At 44.2% G+C, this 21,120-nt stretch overlaps 1 protein-coding gene across 1 annotated transcript in view; it reads left to right on the top strand.

Annotated features, from left to right (window-relative positions):
* The window catches only part of LOC126983746 (kin of IRRE-like protein 2), a 107,347-nt gene extending 90,944 nt beyond the window's left edge, over window positions 1-16,403 (top strand). Inside the window, exons 4-6 of the mRNA XM_050836825.1 lie at window positions 2,220-2,413; window positions 9,560-9,728; window positions 16,091-16,403. Coding sequence (XP_050692782.1) covers window positions 2,220-2,413; window positions 9,560-9,728; window positions 16,091-16,290 — 563 coding nt within the window. The 3' untranslated portion in view covers window positions 16,291-16,403. The remainder of the gene's footprint in view (window positions 1-2,219; window positions 2,414-9,559; window positions 9,729-16,090) is intronic.
* Window positions 16,404-21,120: the final 4,717 nt, after the last annotated feature.

Raw genomic sequence — 21,120 nt, 5'->3', positions numbered from 1 at the left:
CTTGTCCGGGAATAGTTGGCGAGGTGACACGATTCTCCTCTACGCGGCTCAGAGGTCACAATACAACAGCTGTGTACGTACGGCCCCATTGGCGTCGATATTACGGGCAGTTAACGTAAATAAGTTGCTTTCACTATAATTTTATCTTTCTCGGCGTCTCAGGTGCTTGAGGGCTACTGAATAATAATAATAATAATAATAATAATAATAATAATAATAATAGTGCTCTTTTAATCCTGGTATGAATGAGAAAGGCTCGTAACACCGCGGAGAGGTGGGCCACGCATGCCAAGTTGTTATTTCAGTAACTTCAGGTCTGTGGTAACTTCATGCCCGGTGTAGCATAGTTTCAGGTACGGGATAACCTCAGGTCCGACATACGTAACTTTAGGTCAGTGCAAGTTCCGGGGAAACTTCTGGTCATATAAACTTCAGGTCCGTGGTGACTTCATTGCCGATGTAAACATAAGTTCAGCTCCGGGATAACTTCACATCTGGTGTAACATAACTTCAGGTCCGGGAGATTTCTGGTCCAGTGTAATGTAACTTCAGGTCTGGTATAACTTCAGGTCTGGGAAACTTTTTGACCGGAGTAACTTCAGGTCTGGTATAACTTCAGGTCCGGGAAACTTTTTGACCGGAGTAACTTCAGGTCCAGGGAACATTTGGGCTAGGGTAACTTCAGGTTCGGGAAACTTCTGGTCTGATGAATCATATAATTTATGTCCAGCATAAATTCAGGTCAGGATAACTTTTGGACTGGCGTAACTTTTGGACCGGCATAACATAACTTCAGGTCCGGAGAACGTCTGGTCCGGGAAGTTTCTGGTCCAGTGTATTATAACTTCAGATCCGGCGTAACTTCTTGGCCAGGGAACTTTTGGACCGGCGTAACTTTTGGACCGGCATAACATAACTTCAGGTCCGGAGAACGTCTGGTCCGGGAAATTTCTGGTCCAGTGTATTATAACTTCAGATCCGGCGTAACTTCTTGGCCAGGGAACTTTTGGACCGGCGTAACTTCAGGTCCAGTGTAACTTTCGGTCCGATATAACTTCAGCTCCAGCGTAACTTCAGGTCCAGGGAAACTTAAGCTCCAAGATAAGTTTAGATCCGGTGAAACATGACTTCAGGTCCTGGGAACTTTTGGTCCTGGGAACATTTGGCCTGGGGGAACGTCCACTCCTGGAAACTTCTGGTTTATCTTTCTGCCCGGCTCGGTTCTTGGCCCAGTGCTGTTCATTTTTTACATCAACGATGTTGACGTTGGAATCAATAATCTCATTAGTAAATTTGCAGACGACACAAAGATTGGTAACTCTGTTGTCACTGACGAAGACAGGCAAAGCCTCCAATAAGATTTGTATAAAATTTCAGTTTAATGAGAGAGATGGGAGATGCCCTTTAATGTAGATAAGTGCCAGGTTCTTCAAATTGGAACAAGGAATCAAAGGTTCCATTACGAAATGCGTAGCGTTAAACTCATAAGTGTTCAATGCGTCAAGAACCTGGGTGTCAAAATCGCGTCAAACCTCAAATTCTCACAGCAATGCATCGATACAGAAAATAAAGCGAACATAATATTGGGCTTCATTACAATAAACTTTTTATTAAAAAATAAAGATGTAATACTTCCGCTTTACAATAGTTTAGTCTGACACTACTTGGTATATGCTGTATAGTTTTGGCCTTCCCACCATGCAGAGGATATTGCTAAATTAGAAGGTGTTCAGCGTCGGGCAACAAAAATTATCCCTTCCTTGCGCAACAAACCTCTCGAGAAACGTTCCCTCCAAGGAGAACTGATCGAATGTTTTAATTAAGATACTTAATGGCGTTACGAATGAGGACAAGTCAAAATTGTTTATGATCGACGACACTTTGCGGATGAGAAATAATGGCAAGAAACTTAAATGTAAACAAGTAAATTCAAACTGCACCAATTTTTTTTTCACTAACGTTGTAGTGCGAGAATATAATAAGCTCCCGCCTTCAGTGGTCCAGTGTAGCACGATTGACTCCTTTAAAAACACGCTCGACCGACACTTCCTTCAACTTAATATTAACTAAAGTAGAAATGCAAAGTTTTGGAGCCATCTGATTAATATAGAATAACTTAGGTTTAAGGACAGATCCCCTGGTCTGGACCATGGAGTCTGTGTACTCTGACTTTTTATGTAAATTTATGTAACCCTCCCCCCTCCCCTCTCTCTCCCTAGCCTCCTCGCGGCGCACGCACCTGACGCTGGTGGTCGTGGTGCCCCCGGAGACCCCCCAGCTAAGGGTTGGCGGGGAGCTGTGGCCGACAGGGGGGCTGCTGGGGGCGCTGCAGGAGGGGGCCGCGCTGGAGGTGACCTGCACCGTGGTGGGGGGCGTGCCCAGGCCGGCGGTGGTGTGGAGGAGGAATGATGAGGTGAGTGGCGGGGGGGTAGGGGGGGGGGTAGGAAGAGAAGGAGGAGGAGGAGGAGAAAGGAATAGTGGTGTATAGAGAAGATGGATAAAAATTAAGCGAAGGAATGAAAAGCAGAAATGAGAGAGAGAGAGAGAGAGAGAGAGAGAGAGAGAGAGAGAGAGAGAGAGAGAGAGAGAGAGAGAGAGAGAGAACATAAGAACATAAGAACGTAAGGAGTCTGCAAGAGGCCGGTTGGCCTATACAAGGCAGCTCCTGTACACTCAACCCCACCTTACTTCACCATCCAAGGCTTTATCTAACCTCTTCTTGAATGTATCTACGGTATTGGCACCCACAACATGGCTCCCAAGCCTGTTCCATTCGTCCACCACTCTATTGGTGAACCAATTCTTGCCTATGTCTCTGTTGAATCTGAATTTGTCTAACTTAAAACCATTGCGTCGCGTCCTACCTGGCTCTTTTACTCTCAAAATCTTATTGACATCCCCTTTATTAAATCCCTTCATCCATTTATAGACTTCGATCAAGTCTCCTCGCAACCTTCGCCTTTCTAGAGAGTGTAGATTTAACTGCTTCAGCCTGTCTTCATAAGGCAAGTTTCTCACCCCCTGAATCATCTTTGTCATTCTCCTCTGTACATATTCTAACATCTTGATATCCATTCTATAGTAGGGGGACCAGAAATGAACTGCATAATCAAGATGAGGTCTAACTAGTGCTAAGTAAAGTTTGAGGATGACTTCAGCGCTCCTATTGCTTACGCTCCTTGAGATAAAACCAAGTACTCTGCTTGAATGCATTGAGCCCTAGGACGGAGGTCAGCACTCACTACGACTCCTAAGTCTCTCTCACGCCCAGACCTGCTTAGAGGAGTGCCATTTAAGGAGTAATTGTGTGAGGGGTTATTCCTACCTACACTCAGAATGCTACACTTCCCGACATTGAATTCCATCTGCCACTTCCCCGCCCAATCATATAGTCTGTCAAGCTCATCCTGGAGAACGCTAGCGTCCCTGTCTGATCGGATTACTCTACCGATCTTGGTATCATCTGCGAACTTGCTGACATCACTACTAAAATTAGGTTTAGATTGTAGGAGGCGAAAAGGAAAGGAAAGAGAGAGAGAGAAAGAGAGAGGAAGAGGGGAAGATGGGGTTGAGAAGGAAAAGAAGGAAAGGAAAGGGAAGGAAAGGGACGGGAAGGGAAAGAAAGGGAAGATACAGGGGAAGAAATCATAAAGGGGAAGAAGAAAAGGAAAATAAATGAAAAACCAGGAGTAAAAGGAGGAGGAAGAGGAGGAGATAGGAATACAAGAAGTTTATATAAAAATATTAACAGAAGATAATAAAGATAATAAAATATGAAGAAATGAGAGAAAAGGCAGAAAGAAGAGAGAAAACCAAGGAGGAGGAGGAGGAGGAGGAGGAGGCAAACGGAAGGGAATGAAAAAGGAGGGATGAATAAATGAAAAAAAAAAAAAAAAATAGTTCAGGGGCGATAATCTCAGTCTTCCGCCCCTCACACCAACTATTTCCAAAGGTCAAAAAGGGGATCAGTCGGGTTCCAATGAGCCTGTTTTTAGGTTCATGGTACAGAAGAAGGGTCATACTGCCATCAGGGTGATATAACTACCCCTGGAAGTGCCCAAAACTCTCATGAAGGCCTTGTCAAATATGTTTTATCTAGGTTCATGGTACAGAAGAGTCATAATACCACCAGGGTCATATAGCTACCCCTGGAAGTGCCCAAAACTCTTATGAAAGCCTTGCCAAATATGTGTTTCTTTAGGTTCATGGTACAGAAGGGTCGTACTACCACAAGAGTCATATAACCTCCCTTGGAAGTCCCCAAAACTCTCATGTTAGCCTTGTAAAATATGTGTTTCTTTAGGTACATGGTACAGTAGGGTCATACTATCACCTGGTTCATATAACTATCCATGGAAGTGCCCAAAACTCTTATGAAAGCTTTGTTAAATATGTATTTCTTTAGGTTCATGGTACAGAAGGGTCATACTACCACCAAGGCCATATAACTACCCCTGGAAATGCCCCCCAACTCTAATGAAAGCCTTGTCAAGTATGTGTTTCTCTAGGTTTATGGTACAGAAAGGTCATACTACCACCAGGGTCATATACCTACCCTTGGAAGTGCCCAAAACTCTTATGAAAGCCTTGTCAAATATGTGTTTCTCTTGGTTTATGGTACGGAAGAAGGGTCATACTACCACCAGGGCCGTATAACTACCCCTGGAAATGCCCAACCCTCCCATGAAAGCCTTGTCAAAAATGTGAGCTTGGGCGCCGAGAGGTTTAAGAATATGGACCTTGGACTTATGAGGGGCGTCAGAGTAGACCGAGGACCAGCAGGAGAGGTTGAATTAGTTCGGCTTAATTTAATTTCTAAAAGAGGAGGAGGAGGAAGAAGAGGAAGAGTAGGAGAACGAGGAGGAGGAGGAGGAGGAGGAGGAGGAGGGGGAGGTGGAGGAAAAAGAAAAATATATAGAAAAGAAAAAAAGACGAAGAAAAGGAAGAAATGAAAAAAAAAAGATGAGGAGGAGGAGGAAGGAAGGAAGGAAGGAAGGGGGAACGAGAAGAGAGGACAAGGAAAGATAATAAATCAAAGAAAAATTAGTGGGAAGGAAAAAAAAAGCGAGGAAGGCTAGCATGGAGTGGCTCATGGGTAAATTAGCTGTTGTTAGAGTAGCGTAACTTTGGTAAGGTTAGGATTGTGAAGGATTCGTTGGGCTGTAGTCGCGGCGCCCGAGTCTGAGGTGTGTGCATTAACGTGCATGGCAACCCGCTGCCTCATGGCGTGTTCCATTGCGTGGATAATGTATGACAGCCTTTGCACAGGACACAGTCGCCATTATCAGTAATATACAGGCAACAGTAACAAGTACCTTCAGTTATGGCCGACATTGAGTTACAAATTATTAGGACTGTCGCCAAAACTGTTTTGTTAATTTATAGCTTTTGTACATTTCTCGGTAGAGGACAACGTCAGGCTGTTTAATTGTTATAATCAGTGATCTTAATATGAATTAACAAAACAAGTATCTGCGACAGTCCTCCTATTTTTTTTTTTTTTTAACTCAAGATCAACTATACGTAACGGTATTTGTTATTGTTGCTGCATACAGATAATGGCGACTGTTTCTGTGCGTAGGCTGTCATTATCCAAGCAATGGAACACACCATGAGCCAGTAGGTTGCCATGCACGGTAATGCACACACCTCAGACTACAGTCCCACGAATACTTCACCTGCCTGAGCTTACCTAAGTTACGCTGCTCTAACCACAGCTAAATTACCCTTAAGCCACTCCGTGCTAGCGTTCCTCGCCTACTGATAACAGAACATACGCCCATCTCCAACGTCACTGTCCTCACCTTAGCGTGTTTTTTTCTTTCCTTCCACTTATTTCTCTTTGATTTATTCTCTTTCCGCGTACCCTCTCCTTCTCGGCGCGTTTAGGTGTTTATAGTGGCGCCATCTTGCTAGGCTCATGCTGCCCCCCGGTGCTCATCTTTGATCCTCTCTAGAGCGAGAATCAAGAGTCCGGGTTGCTAGGTGGTCTTCAGGACAGCATATGAGTAGTTTTAGGCCACTCGGCGATGGCTGAAAAATCCCAGTTTGTGGTGGCGGGCGAGACTCGAACTCGCGTGGACAAGCCACCGCCTCCCCAATCGAACACGTGGAGATGAGGAGAAAAGAAAGGAATAATGTTGCAAAATGGGCAGAAAATTTAAGGTCAGACATTTCATATTTTTTATTACAGTAAAGGAAGCAGCTCAAGAACAAAAATGGAAAAATAAGAAGAGCCCGCTAATCACTGCCGCTATAAAAGAAAGTAGAGATGAGTGACCAAAAAAAAAAGGGAGGCCAAGAAATATTAAAATGTTGCTGTGTATAGAAATGATAGACAGAAAGACCACACTCCACCACCACTACGAGTACATCAGAGTAACGATACACCGACACTTACCTCATTGAACCCACTGCACTAATTAAACGATACTAAACGATACAGCCTCCACCACGGATGAAAAGAAGTGCAGCCGGACAGGAAAATAGATCCACTGGCTGGCTGCTGGCTGCTCCATTCATTAGTTTGAGCGATCGTTCCTAATATTAAACACCGGCCTAATCAGGTGAACTAATAACGCCGCATTAACCGCTGTGGAATAAGTTTGTGGAGGTGCCCGAACCGTGAATTTTTTTGAGGGAGTGTGTTTTTGGGAATGAGTGTGATGAGGGAAATGGAAGATGGAAGGAAGAAATGGAGAGAGAAGGGAAAAATGAAGAGGGAATGGAAGATAGAGAGAGAATGGAATAAAATAAAGAGAAAGATGGAATGGAATCCGTAGGAGGGTAGTTTAAAAAGCAATGACTTCTGCCAGACTCTGTCGAAAGCTTTCAAGATGTCTAAGGCAACGGCAAAAGTTTCACCGAAAAAGCTAAATTATCGGTAAGTCTGAGAATAGATTTGGCACGATTCCGGGAGGAGATGTAAAGCTCATGATTAGCAGGGTAGCGAAGGCTCTGATGCCTTTTGTAAGCTGCCTTTCTATCTCTGATAGCACGAGAACAAGCGTGATTAAACCAGGCTTTTTAGCGTGAGAAGTAGAGAAAGTACGTGGAATGTGTGCCTCCGTTCCAGAGACAACCATCTCAGTGATGCGCGGGGCGCACACAGAGGGGTCTCCCCTGGAACAATCATTCCACTGGATATCGAAAAAATAAGTGAGAGATAGACAGCACAGACGTATTTAGTCCAGATGGTGGAAAATTTAGAAGAGTCAAGGTCGGTGGCATGAGAGCAAGTGATGTCGTTGCGTCTACTGTCGTTGCGTGTAGACGCATCATCCAGTCTTTGATTGAAAACTAGAATAGAAATAGTAGGAGGGAACAGAGTAGAGGTTACTGTCAGTAACCTCCGAAACCTGGGTTTCGGTGAGGAGGAGAAGGTGAGGTTTAAAGGAGTTCCACAGAAAGGAAATGAGAGCGAAGACCGCGATGTTGCAGACGTTTATAAATAAAAAGTTTGGAGCTATCAAAACACCTCTCCGGTCGAGAGCCAGAAGGGGAGTATTCATTTGCTTTCTCTCTCGGTTTATCGTTTTCTTCGTTATTTTCTCTTTTTTATTTTTTCTCCTTCTCCTCCTCCTTCTTTTTCAATAATTTATTTATTTTTTTGTTTGGCTTTATTTTACTTTTTCTAGTTTTGTATTTGTACCTGATTTGTTTTCCTCCTCTCTTTTTCTCGTTTTTCTCCCATCGTTTTTATCATTATTTTTTCTCTTCCATCTTATTCGTATTTTTCTTAGTATTTCTATCAAATTTTCAGCTTCATTTACTTCAATTTTCTCCTTAACTTCGTTTTCTCCTTTTTTTTCTTTTCTCTCTCTGTTTGTTTTCTTCGTATTGTGTGGCTCTGTTTTTTTTTTCTCTCTGCTTTTTCTTCTTTCCTTCCTCCCAATCTTTTTTTGTCTTTTCGTATTTGAGTTTCCTTCGATTCAGAGCCCTTCTTACTTAATACGTTTTTTTCCCTTATCATTTCCTTTTTTCGTTCTATTGTGTGTTTATAAGTGAAAAGTTGTATTTATTTTTGTCTATCCTTTTCATCTTTTATTCCTTTTTCTTCCTCTCTTTGCATTTCTCCTTCGCTGTTTGCTATTTCCATTGTCATGCTAAATGCTCTTCTGAATTTGCTAACTGGTCTTGTCTACCCTTTCCTTACTACACACGTTGTTTAACTCTAACTCACCCCAATGCCGTCCAACTTTCTAATGCGGGAGTTAACTGTACCCGTCGCCCGCTCCCATCAGGGGTCTCGCCACAGCGGATCATTCTTTTCCGACGCTCTCGTCTTCTGCGTCTTCCTCTGTTGCACCCATCTCTTGCGACTCTTCTTTCTCTGCGTCCATAAACCTTCTCTTTGGTCGTTCTCTCTTCCTCCTGCCGGGAAGGCCCATGTCCAGCATCCTCCTACCCACATACATCTCTTCCCTCCTGATATGCCCAAATCAGCTCAGTCTCTCCTCTCTACCTTTGTCTATAAAACCGACGTACATGAAAAATGAAACAAAAGAAATGTAACAAAAGCAAGAATGGAAGTATGAAACGAAAACGGAAAACGACAAAACGTTGAAGAACCAAATACAAGAAAAATAATCACATGAAGCAGTGTAAGTGATACATTAAGTGAGGACAACTGCTATAACTTATAAACGTAATGAATAACATTTACGAGACAAAGGAAATTTACATACCCCCCAAAATTATAAACTGAAATATAAAACTAAATAATGCAAATAAATGAGAATAACTGTCATGATTAATAAACGTAACCTCTCTACCACAAAATCTGTTACTCTGTGCCGTGGACCCCAAGTATCTACATTCGTCAACCTTTGCCATCTCAACCTCCTGCAGCCTTGTTTTCTCCCCGTCCTCTATGAGGAAGCCCAGGCATTCAGTCTTGGTCCTGCTTACTTTCAATTCCCTCTACGGTGCATATCTCTCCATCCCTCCAACTCTGTCTCCACTTCTTCGTCTGCGAACATCAAAGTTCGTGGGGATTCTTGTCTGAGCTCGTCGGTCAGTCTGTCCACCACTATTGCAGAAAAGAGAAGGCCCACAGCCGATCTTCGGTGCAGTCCTACATCCACTCTTAAACCCTCTGGCAGCCATGCGACACACCTTACTGCTGTTGCGCTGTCGTCGCACATGTCCCACACCACCTTCACATACAGTAACTTCTCTGCCACTCCCGACTTTCTCATACAGCACCACAATTCTTCTCTCTGCACCCGGTCGTAACCCTCTAAGTCCATAAACACACAATGCAACTCCTTCTGTCCTTCCCTGTACTTCTCCATCATCTTCAAAGCGAATATTGCGTCCGTTGTTCCTCTCCTTGGAGTGAATCCAAACTGTTCCTCACTGATTCTCACAACTCTTCCCAGTCTCGCTTCACATCTTCCTCCCATCTTTTCATTCCGTGACTTTTTAGCTTAATTCCACCCTTATTCTTCAAGATTAAAACAGCACACTTTTCCTCCACTCTTCCGACATTCTCTCAACTTCCAAGATCCTAGTGCAGGAGTTAATCCTCATCTTTGTTCCCTCATCCCTCGGTCAGATCCTGCAAGTAAGCAGGGAGCCACTAGTGGGGACATCTGGAGTGCTCGTGAGTCGCCTAGCCGTCAGCCGCCTCACGCGCCAGTACCACAACGCGCGACTGTCCTGCCAGGCATACAACAACAATGTGACCGAGCCGCTGGAAGCCTCTGTAACGCTGGCCATGAACCGTGAGTGTTGAGGGGATGAGGAGGGAGGGAAGGGGGAAGGTTTGTGAGGGAACAGGAGGGAGTGAGGAAGAGGAAGAGGAAGAGGGAGAGGGAAAGGGAGAGAGACAGGAAGGGAGGGAGGGAAGGAGAGGGGAAGGAAAGGGGAGGTGAAGGGAGAGGGAGGGGAAAGGAGAGGAAAAGAGGAGGAGGGAAAAGAAAGGGTAGAGAGGGAAGAAAGGGAACAGAAAGGGAGGGAAAATGGAAGGAAAGAGAGAAGAAAGAAGAAAGATAAAGGAAAAACGGAGGAAGAGAAAGATATAAGGAAGGAAGGAAGGATGTGGAGAAAGGAAGGAAAGGTAGATTGAGGGAAGGAGAGAGAGAGAGAGAGAGAGAGAGAGAGAGAGAGAGAGAGAGAGAGAGAGAGAGAAAAAATGGCATGATTTGCAAACTAATGTTCAAAGTTGATTTTTCTATTTGCTTTTTATACCTCATGTTGCGTGAACCCAATGTGTGTGTGTGTGTGTGTGTGTGTGTGTGTGTGTGTGTGTGTGTGTGTGTGTGTGTGTAAATTTCAGTAGTTTCAATTTAACAAAGTGATAATTTTCTTTTATTGTTTTTGCGAAATAAAGCTACGGACTATTGCACACACACACACACACACACACACACACACACACACACACACACACACACACACACACACACACACACACACGATTAAACATAGATATGTATATACTCATTCACACACTTTTAAAATGTTACTCTTTACATACACATATATATTCCTTATATGTATGTATGTATGTATGTATGTATGTATGTATGTATGAATGTATGTATGTATGTATGTATTTATATATGTATGTATGTATGTGTGAATGTGTTATAACTCATATTTGTATCATCATGAAATGTACACACACTAAAAAAAACTATCGTCACATTGGGGTCCGACGAATTTCACACTGAGCAACCCGGTAATCTCGGCAGGGTTGATAAGAGTGCGATCACCCCCACCACCTCCACTCTGCTGGAGGGAGCAGGACAGGACCCCGTAAGGGAGGGATAGAAAGGAAAGGCGATACTGAGATACCAGATATCACCATAATATTAACAGAGTGATTTGAGCGCCACTTGTTTAAGCTTTATATTCACAAATTTTTAAACAATAATGTTCATATGAACCTATACGTAACAGCGGTGGGTAGAAGTATTTTCCCATGTCAAAGACAAAAACAACCATCAACGCATGTCAGATATAGTTCAGTTCATAATGTGCCATCCTCGAATTAATACTTCCACTGAACGTGTCTTTTCTTTCATGAATAAGCTGTGGGCATCTAAAAAAAAAACACAACTTCAAATTGCAACGCTAAAAGCCTTGCTGGTAAGAAAGATAAAGTTTTAACAGAGTTGCATGGACTTCTACAGGTTGTTTCAATCTACTCCTGGGCTACCCTTCTCTCTCGTGCTGCCTCATTGCCTAATAAAAAGTAGGAACTTTGCGCGCTTTTTAAGTCGATGAATAAGGAATTTGGCGCGGGCGTTTTGAATTGAAGAAATAAGCCGTCTCTGGAGAAAAGTAATTTATTAAATAGCTTGCATGCGGGAGTTAATTGTCTAACATGTTTGTATAATGACTCGCCGATAATTTTTAGAGAATTAATCTTGGGTGCATTCCATGATTGTTTCGAGACAAGTGAATACCGTGACTCGAGTAATGCGAGCTATACTAGTGAAACCAATGCCAACGTTACCTTACCATTTGAGTGATAAGTCAAGTTTATAATCCATTATAAATCTATCATAAGGGTTAGCTAAGTTTTACGTAACCTCCTAGGCTCAGTGGAGCCGTATGTGGCGATCAGTCATCCTGAGTGACTCGTAACCGCAAGGTGTTTATCATTTTGTCTCCTAAATGGACGAAATTTTATCTCTTCACTTGTGTGTGAGGTGTTAAAGCATAATTTCATCACCCCAAACACTACAAAATAATATAGCTACATACAACACATATCAATTCACTTCGACTAAGACTCCACCTGTGTGTTTCATGAAGCGTTACTGTGCCAGCTCAAATTCTGCTGCTTTATTTACGAGTCCCGCTCACTTGGTTCAGGCAAGTGAACCCATACCCAACACACGCAGTGATACCAACATGAGTAGCCTGTTCTCAATGGCTTCGTCCTTGGTGTCACTTTGTATCGTGCTGAATGTGTAACGATAGTTTTTTGAGTGTGTGTACAACACGTTCATTTGATCTTTATTTTTTACTCTCTCTCTCTCTCTCTCTCTCTCTCTCTCTCTCTCTCTCTCTCTCTCTCTCTCTCTCTCTCTCTCTCTCTCTCCTCAATACATTCTGTTTCCCGTTTTCTCCTTCCTCCTCCTCTCTGTCGTTTCCCTCCTCTCTTTTCTTCCATACTTCACTTCCCTCCCCTTACTCATTTCCCTTCTATCTTCTTCCCTCTCTCCCTCCCTCCTTCCCTCCGTACCTCACTTTTCTCTCCCTCTTGTGTGGGTTTATGTCTTAGAATTGTGTGTGTGTGTGCTAGTTACAGGCTTTTGTTTGTTTGTTACGCGCTCGTGTGTGTGTGTCTGTGAGTGTGTGTATGTTGTTACGTCACCAGTGTCGTAACACTGGTGTGGTCAGGAGTCTTGGGAAAAGTTACAAAAAACAAACAAAGACAAAACAAAAACTGGGTTGGTTAGGCTTCAAAACACCAGGTTCTTTTCCCCTTAACCGAACAACAATAAAAGGAAAATGAATAACTTAAAACAAAGGAAATGGTGAACGGAAACGCAAAATGAACTAAAGATAATATATTTACAAAAAGTTAATATTTATATTAATTACACAAGAAAAGTAAAACCCAAGATTGCCTTAGCAAAACACTCCTTTAAAACATGAAACAAATAACACAGCGAAAGCACAAAACACTATTGAAAACACGTGGACGAGGGGCAGCATTGAACACGATGGCAAAAGCGTGATAAACACGAAAATACTAAAGGACGGCACACGAAAAGCACACACACAAATAAAAACCTTACCTTAACACTAACGACTCTCTCCCGTAAAAGAAAAAAACACGCTTGCAGGCGTGGAAAAACTGCAGAAGGCGCTGCAGGGACACAAAAGGGGAGAGAGAGGAGCCGGCCTCCCTTCTAACTCGAGGGTGAAGGGAAGAAGGGTGTGTGGAAGGAAAGTGGGAGGGAAATATTAGTAGGAGAGGTAAAATGTCGGGCTGTCCGCCTTAGCTATTTCTTTATTTTGTAGGTAAACATAATTGGCATATTGATAAAATGAAACATAAATATATATTCAGGCATTGTGCTCATGCGTGGCTACATACTTGATGTGTGGTCCCCATCTCTGTGGCTACTCACATCAAGTGTGGTTGCCAACGCATGTGCGGTTCACATTTGTCGTTCCTAGCTAGCTAAGTAAACAAAGTGCATCATTATTAAAAAAATGGTGTCAGGTATGTGTTGAGCGCTTCCAGGCTGCTGGGGAAGGCTATGTGGTATTTCTGAATGTTTTCTCCGTTGTCGTGTATTGAGGGAAGCATAGGGATATTAAGGAGAGAGAGAGTCGTTCCCATATATGTTCTCCTCTTAGGTGTAGGCGTATGTTCAGAGGGAGTGTCTTGGTAGCGACGTGTAGTTGTTCTGTGGTCATGGTGTAGGGGTGTCTTTGATTCATAGCAAATCGTATGGCTCGGTTCTGGACTTTTTGCGGTTTCCGTAGTTGAGTGGTCGATAAGGCGTGTGTCGGAATGGGCGGGTAGTGTAGTATTGGAAGGATAAGTGTCTTTACTAGGTGGAGTTTAATTTTGGAGGGCATTTGTTTGAATCGGAAAAGAGTAGTGAGGATACGGGAGGCGTATCCGACTCTGTTGTTGATATGGCTATTGTAGCCGTGCGATGTGATGTGGAGGCTCAGGATTTTCCCTCTGTGCCCCGTGTCGTGTATGTTAGTGTCTGTGTTTATTTGTTCTGTGTTACGGGCGCCCAGTCTGATGATAGTGAATTTGTTTGGGTTGTTTTTTATCCTCCATTTGGTTTCGTAGGTGTTGTGTGTGTTGATCTCACGGATGAGCTCTCGTTGGGCCATGTTGGTAGACCTGCCTGGGTATTTGCTGATTTGGGTTACGTCATCAGTATATAGGATGTTGGTGGCTCTGAGTGGTTGAGGCGTGTCTGCAGTGTAGATAGTGAAGAGGGACGGGGACAGCATGCTGCCCTGTGGGACGCCGCAGCTCAGTGCAATGTTTGCCCCCAGGTAGTTTCCAATTCTTATCCCTTCTGCCCTCTAGAAAGTTGCAGAGCAGCTTTTCTAGATGGACAGGAAGCCCAAGGTGTAAGATTTTGTACTGCATACCTAAGTGCCAGACATTGTCAAAGGCCTTTGTGACGTCCCTCAGCACAACGTGACATTGTCCACCGTCAGCTTTGGATTGGGCGACAGCCTCAGTTACCAGGGCAAGGGCGTGTGTTGTCCCGCGTCCAGGGCGGAAGCCAAATTGTAGGGGGTGGTGTCGTTCGTTGTCCTCGAGAAAGATTCGGAGTCTGTGGTTTATGACTCGAAAATTTTCCCCGGCACCTCTAGGGGGGATATGGGGCGGAAGTTTGTTTTGTGGTGCGGGCTCTTCCCAGCCTTTGGAATGAGTGGAATGTCGCCCTCTTGAAACGGTCAGGGAAATAGCCCGAGGAGAGGCTGGCGTTAAAAATATGTAGAAGGCGGGTTACGGCTAGAGGTGGGAGTTTAGCCAGTATGGTCTTGTTAAAGCCACTTTCCCCTGGACAAGACTTCCTCATGGTTCTAATGATAGTCGTGATAGAGCGAGTGACCTCGGGGCACTCCTTATATTGGGGTGACTGCCGCCTCGGCGCGCCCCGCGAGCGGTCTGCCAGACGTCGCTGGCGGTGCGGGGCAACAAACCCCATGACAACACAAAATACATAGTTTACATACAGTACATAAATATCCTAACCTAAACATAAAAAGGAAATATACATAATGTCATACAATACTCAGAAACGGGCCGGAGATATAAAAATGGAAGGAACAGCCCGGTGGCAACATTGACCCCGGGTCGCTGCACGGGAAGGTGAGGCCAGCGGGTGGGAATTTCCATAGACCCCGGGTGGTAACTAGGCCTCGCTCCCCCAAAACCGGAAATATCCAGTTCATGCTGGGTCGGCGTGGGTGGAAATGCCACAGAACAAAGGGTCACGGCAGCCCAAGTGGGTGACCCCAACGTGTCGGTAGAGAGAACAAAAAAAAATGAAGGGCGGGAAAGCCCTGCCGCAACGGTGTGTATCGGCTTGCTCAGTTATCGAACCCCTAGCGCCCTTGATCATGCCTTTGTTGTGTGAATACAGTAAGAACACATTGGCCAAGTTCGGGATAGTGAAGGAACTTAGACGTTGATAGAGTGAGCCCGTGAAAGTATAATCCTCTATTCGTATTCTGAAACATTTTGGTGCCCCAGCACACACATTTGACAAGGCTTTCGTAGGAAGTGTGGTGGGCATTTCCAGGAGTAGTTTTATGACCCTGGTGATAGTTCGACCTTTTCCTCTGTACCATGAACCTAAAATAACGTTCATGAGAACCCGATTGATCTCTTTTTCTGGCCTTTGGAAATAGTTGATGTGAGAGGCTGAAGCTTCTGACAATTTCGACCCTTGTGTCACGCTTTGCGCATGCGTACTAAAGGTGTGTGACGTCATGGTGTTACACTAGCAATTGTTGCGCCCCGATGAAAACTATAGTGTTATGGTGTATTATAGTGAGGAGAAAGAGTGTAATTAAATGTCATTGAAGAGTAAAGTGCGTGAATAAGAGGAAGAGAGGATCAAGAGGAGAAGGACCTATGAAGCGATATAGCTCAAAAGAAGAAAAAGAAGTCCTTAAGATTTTGCCAGCCCGATGGATACATTACATACTGACTTTATTTAACGGAGCCTCTTCCTCCGGTTCGTACCAAACAACCTGGGAGTCGGCTTTCATTGATTTTTATGAACTCGTGAACTACCGGGGCATACTTAAGTTACTGTCTGGCAGTGCTGACTGACGCGGTTCAGCGGTTCATTCAACACTGAGCAGGCAAGGCAGCGGCTGCGTCATCACATTGTTACTGAGCTTGTTATGTGATTTGCCGCACTGCAGAAAGCATGAACTATTTGTCTGGTGTGTGGTTGCTTGTTTGTGCGTGTGTGTGTGTGTGTTTACCCTCCTCCTCCCTCCCTCTCGTTCTTCCCCGCCCCCCATTCTCTCTCTCTCTCTCTCTCTCTCTCTCTCTCTCTCTCTCTCTCTCTCTCTCTCTCTCTCTCTCTCTCTCTCTCTCTCTCTCTCCTTTCTCTCACTCCCCCAGTTCGGCCGCTGCTCACGAGGCTGGTGTCGCCGCCCGCCAGTATGAGGGTCGGGCGGCGCTACGCTATCACCTGCCTGGCTGCTGGGTCACGGCCGCACCCCAATGTGACGTGGACTCTCAGCGACGGGGCGGCGACTGTCTACCTTAGCGCTGAGGTGAGTGTAACTGTGTGTGTGTCTAGTAAGGAAGGGTTGCCATGATCTGATCACGTGCTGGGCTCTCAGTAATGGGGATAGGGGTGAAGGTGAGGGGTTGTTTGTGTCCGTTTTCATATTTTTAAGTCTTTTTTTTGAGCGCTGAGGTATGTAACTGTGTGTGTAGGGGTGATAAAAATGGAAAAATGATGGGAATGGGGAATGAAGACGGAAAGGGGATAAAATGGGAGCAAAAGAAGATGAAGCGAGTTGAAAGTCCTATACTAGTTTACCTGGAGGCTGATGTGAAAGTATGTAAGGTTAAGTTAGGTTATGTGTGTGTGTGTGTGTGTGTGTGTTTGACTTATTTTTAATTTCAATGAAAACTGTGTCCACATTGGTTATAATATCTGTTTTCCCGGATACTGGATGGAAAGAGTTGTGGATATAAAAGATAACGCCTCCACCCTGTCTATTCTCTCTTTCAAGACTGAAAACCGTATTACCCGGTAATCTATATTCCGCAATGAAATATCTGTTTGAAGTGTCAATCCAATATTCTGTGACTCCGATGATGTGATAATGATTTGTAGCTGCGTGTACTACTAGTCTTCAAATTTGTTACGTAGGCTATGAGCGTTTATATTGCAAGCTTTAATGTGATTCGAGTCGGGGGTTGCGCGGGTTGAGTGCTCCCTCACGGTGGAGCTGCTGGTGTTCTCACCTTGGCGTTTTTTGGCTTTCGAAGAGCCACTTGGTCACAGAGCAGCCTCCGTTTCTGCTCCAACAGGGTTTAAGTGGATGACATTGGCAAGGAACTACTACCCATATCAGACCCTATGACATGCCGTTTTTCGCAAATATCTTTCAAACGAAGACTCGGATCGGCATGGGACTTTGGCACAGATTGTTTCAAACACTCTCTCGGTGCACATGCGATGTGAAGCTTTGCACACATATGACTTGTCTATAATGGCGGATAACTCGAAAGTATATGCCAAGTATGGTCTGGTGTTTTATGCACACGACCCTGATTCCTGTTCCAGCGTAACTGGATGTTGCTTAAGTGCTGTATGAGGTTTGTTTGGCAATTATACAACCATTGAAAGTTGTACGAGTATATAACCTTCCTTCCCACAGGTTACGTTGAGAGTGTGATGGGATGAAGTACGTAGCTGACGCTTGATCATTTATAGGAAATCGCGAAAGAGACGGAAAGGAATAAGGATGGAATTGAAGCGGGAATGCATTGCAGAGTAAAAACGTAAAACGAAATTGGAGAAATATAAGAAAATTTTCTTCTGATATTAAGAAAAGACTGCTATACGATATGTGTTCATGTAGATAGCTATGTTAAAAAGTCATAGCACACAAAAATAGACAGCGAGTATATGATAAGTGGATTAATAATGTAAATAACTGTCCACATATATATATGTTAATTCAAAATTCATCACCATCGACAAACAGGTCATCCTCGTCATCACTGTTGATGCTGATGCAGACTTCATATAATTTATATTTATCTGCCATTAATTCAAGTCATACGTGTGCATGTATTCATATCTCGTGTACATCGAGAGAGAGAGAGAGAGAGAGAGAGAGAGAGAGAGAGAGAGAGAGAGAGGGGGGGGAGAGGGTGCGGGGGAGAAGGAGGAGGGTAGGAGGGAGGGAAAGGGAGGGATGGGAGTAGGGGAAGCCAGGGGTGGAGGTAGGTGGTGGATACACGTCACAAATACGTCACGCCTCACCTGTTCGAATGTGTAAGTGGCTCACGCAGGTTTTGCCATCACAGTCAAGAGTAAACGCCGTAATTAACCGCATCTGGCATTGCACAATAGCGTCAAAAATTAACGGAGTGTGCCGAAGCCCCATGCCGATCCGAGTCTTCGTTTGAAAGATATTTGCGAAAAACGGTATGTCATAGGGTCTGATATGGATAGTAGTCTGAATTGTATTAAAAAAATTGTTCCACACGTTAACGAACTGCTGGAAGTTTTCTTGTGAGCAAAGGAACTGAAGTCTGCTGTTCGTGCTGAAGGCTTTACTGTAATCGGAGAGGGAACAAGGGAAAGGGAGGATAGGAAAGGGAAGAGAAGGATAATAAATAAGAGAAGGGTAAGGGAAGAGGAAAAGAAGGAAAGGAAAGAAAAGGGAAGGAGACGAGGGGAAAAAAATAGAAATGTAAGGTAGGGAAAGTGAAGAAAGGTCACGGTAGGGAAAGGGCACGGTAGGGAAAGTGAAGAAAGGTCAAGGAAAGCAAAGGAAGGTAAAATATGGTGAGTGGGAAGAAAAGAGAAGAGGGAGAGAAGAGAAGGAAAGGGAAGGGATGGGTAGGGAAGGGAAGGAGGGACGAGGTAACAGAGGAGAGCAGAAAGTTAAAAGAATCCAAGCAAAACAACACAAAAAAACAATTGATAAAAAAATGATAGACACGTACAAAATAAGAAACAAATGAAGGAAAAATCAGAAAGAAAGGAAAAGGAAGAAGAAAGATAACACCAAAGAGAGGTAAGGAAGAAGAGGAGGAGGAGGAGGAAGAGGAGATGTGGAAGAGAAGAGGAGGAGGGAACTTGAATTATCTAATTAATTAACAACTACTGTGACATCCGGCCTGGGAGAGAGAGAGAGAGAGAGAGAGAGAGAGAGAGATGGAGGAAACGATAAAAGGGAAGGAAGAAGCACATGTCGTTTCGGAGATGTCAATCAGCATATATCTTGACCCATTAATATTGACCGCGCTGTGTGTGTGTGTGTGTGTGTGTGTGTGAGAGAGAGAGGGAGAGGAAACGATGAAAGGGAAGAGATTTCCTAGATTTCAATCTGCTACCAATGTGTGTGTGTGTGTGTGTGTGTGTGTGTGTGTGTGTGTGTGTGTGTGTGTGAGGTAATGCCTTTACCCTTTTCCGTGATTATAATCTTGCGGTCATTCGAGCCCTTTTTTTCCGCGATCCTATCTTAACCCTTCAACTACCCCCTCTTCTGTCACCCCCCCCGCTGGGCACCCCCACTCCCGTCACCTGACATTGGCCGACAGACATTTGGCCGAACGGACATATGGCCGAACGGACACTTGGCCGACAGACATTTGGCCGAAGAGAATTGGATGAAAATTGTACGTGACAAAAGTTTAAATGATATCAATTGTAAGGAAATTTGTTAAAAAAGATGTATTATAAAATTTAAAGTTCGTACATATTTAAAGGTAAAGGTAAAGTTAGGGGCATACGCTGTAGCAGCGCGTGGCCTCAGTGCTCATCTCCGTAACATTGGCCCTTGAGCCTGTGGTGGGAGGGAGCCCATTACCCCGGGACACAGGGCCAGTGTGACGTCCGGACTACCACAGTTTACCTTCCCCAGTTTTCTCCGGGAACGCATTTATCGACCAGGCCGAGAGGGAGGATGAACTGCTGAGTGAGCTGCACGCCGACTGCCCGGACCGGGATTCGAACCCGTGCCCACGGAGTAGAAGCCAGGCACGCTGAACACTAGACCACGGAGGCGTATTTAAAGATTGTGGGCAATTACCCTTAAGAAATCAATTCTCTGATAAATTCTCTGATACTCATTATACTTCTCGGTGATAGACTTCAGTCTTGTGTTTAATAACTGGTGCTTCTTCTTTGGTTTTCTTAACTCTACTCTTGATACTACCTGCTCAGTTGTTAACTTCCAATCCGACTGCTCTTTTCTTAGCTTTGAAACTAGACGGTAAAGAGTGGGGTGGGCGATTGCCATTCACTGCTCAAACGCCCTGTGCCATACATCTAGAGAGTTTGTTGTCCATGGAATGCCTTTTGTGGTTCTCTCTGTTGTGTTCCACACACTGAGTTCAAACGCTAGTCTTCGTCGTCATCCACGTTGTATAACACTAATCCATGTCGCTTCAAAGTAGCCAAGAAAGCTAGAGAAAAAAAAAGCTTATTCATGAGTTTCATCATCTAGAGATGAGACAAAATCATCGAAGCTTTCAACATCACTAACTGACACAAATGCTAAACCTTAACAGATTTGAGTCAGTGCATTTTAGGGGTCATTACACCAAGCCTGTAGTCCAAATTTTTGTATTTTTTTCCACAAACACTGCCCAAAATGAAGGAAGCATCCATAAATGTTTGTATTTGGGAAACATACAGAAATGATATTAAGAGCCGCCTTTTCATAATCAATGGTAACTGACACAGGATCAAGACCTGATCTTACTTGTTTCAGGGTGTTAAAAATCAAGTCATAAGTTGCTTGTTTTTTGTTCTTGGCGATGCAGTACACTAAGGCAATAGTATGGCTCTCATCTAGCATAACATATAATATTGTATACAGTTGAAAACCTAGTGGCGCTGAATCAAGAAATGTATTAAAAGAAACAAAAACAATTCCATTTCTCTTCGGCCAAATGTCTGTCGGCCAAATGTCCGTTCGGCCAAATGTCCGTTCGGCCAAATGTCAGTCGGCCAAATATCAGTTCGGCCAAATGTGCGTCGGTGAAATGTCCGTCGGTGAAATGTCCGGGAACCGTGTGTGTGTGTGTGTGTGAATGTAAGTGTGTGTGTGTGTGTGTGTGTGTGTGTGTGTGTGTGTCGTACCATCCACGCCAAGAGTTAGACACAGGGCCATTCTTACAGTCGTCTCCGAATGTTCGGAAGACGGTCACTAACACGTTCGGGTGGCTTCTACAGTAGTAGTAGTAGTAGTAGTAGTCGTACCAGTACTACTGCTACTACTACTACAACTACTACTACTACTATACTACTACTACTACTACTGTAGAAGCCACCCGAATGTGTTAGGGACCGTCTTCCGAACATTCGGAAACGACTGTAAGAATGGCCCATAGCCATCAATAAGGACAGCGCAAAAGGTCACCTAACTCAATATAAAGAGTTTCACAGTTCAAAT

This window comes from Eriocheir sinensis, chromosome 5 (assembly GCF_024679095.1).
Source record: "Eriocheir sinensis breed Jianghai 21 chromosome 5, ASM2467909v1, whole genome shotgun sequence".
Taxonomy (NCBI): domain Eukaryota; kingdom Metazoa; phylum Arthropoda; class Malacostraca; order Decapoda; family Varunidae; genus Eriocheir; species Eriocheir sinensis.
Note: the sequence above shows the minus strand (reverse complement) of the source record. Positions and strands in the feature narration are given on the sequence as shown.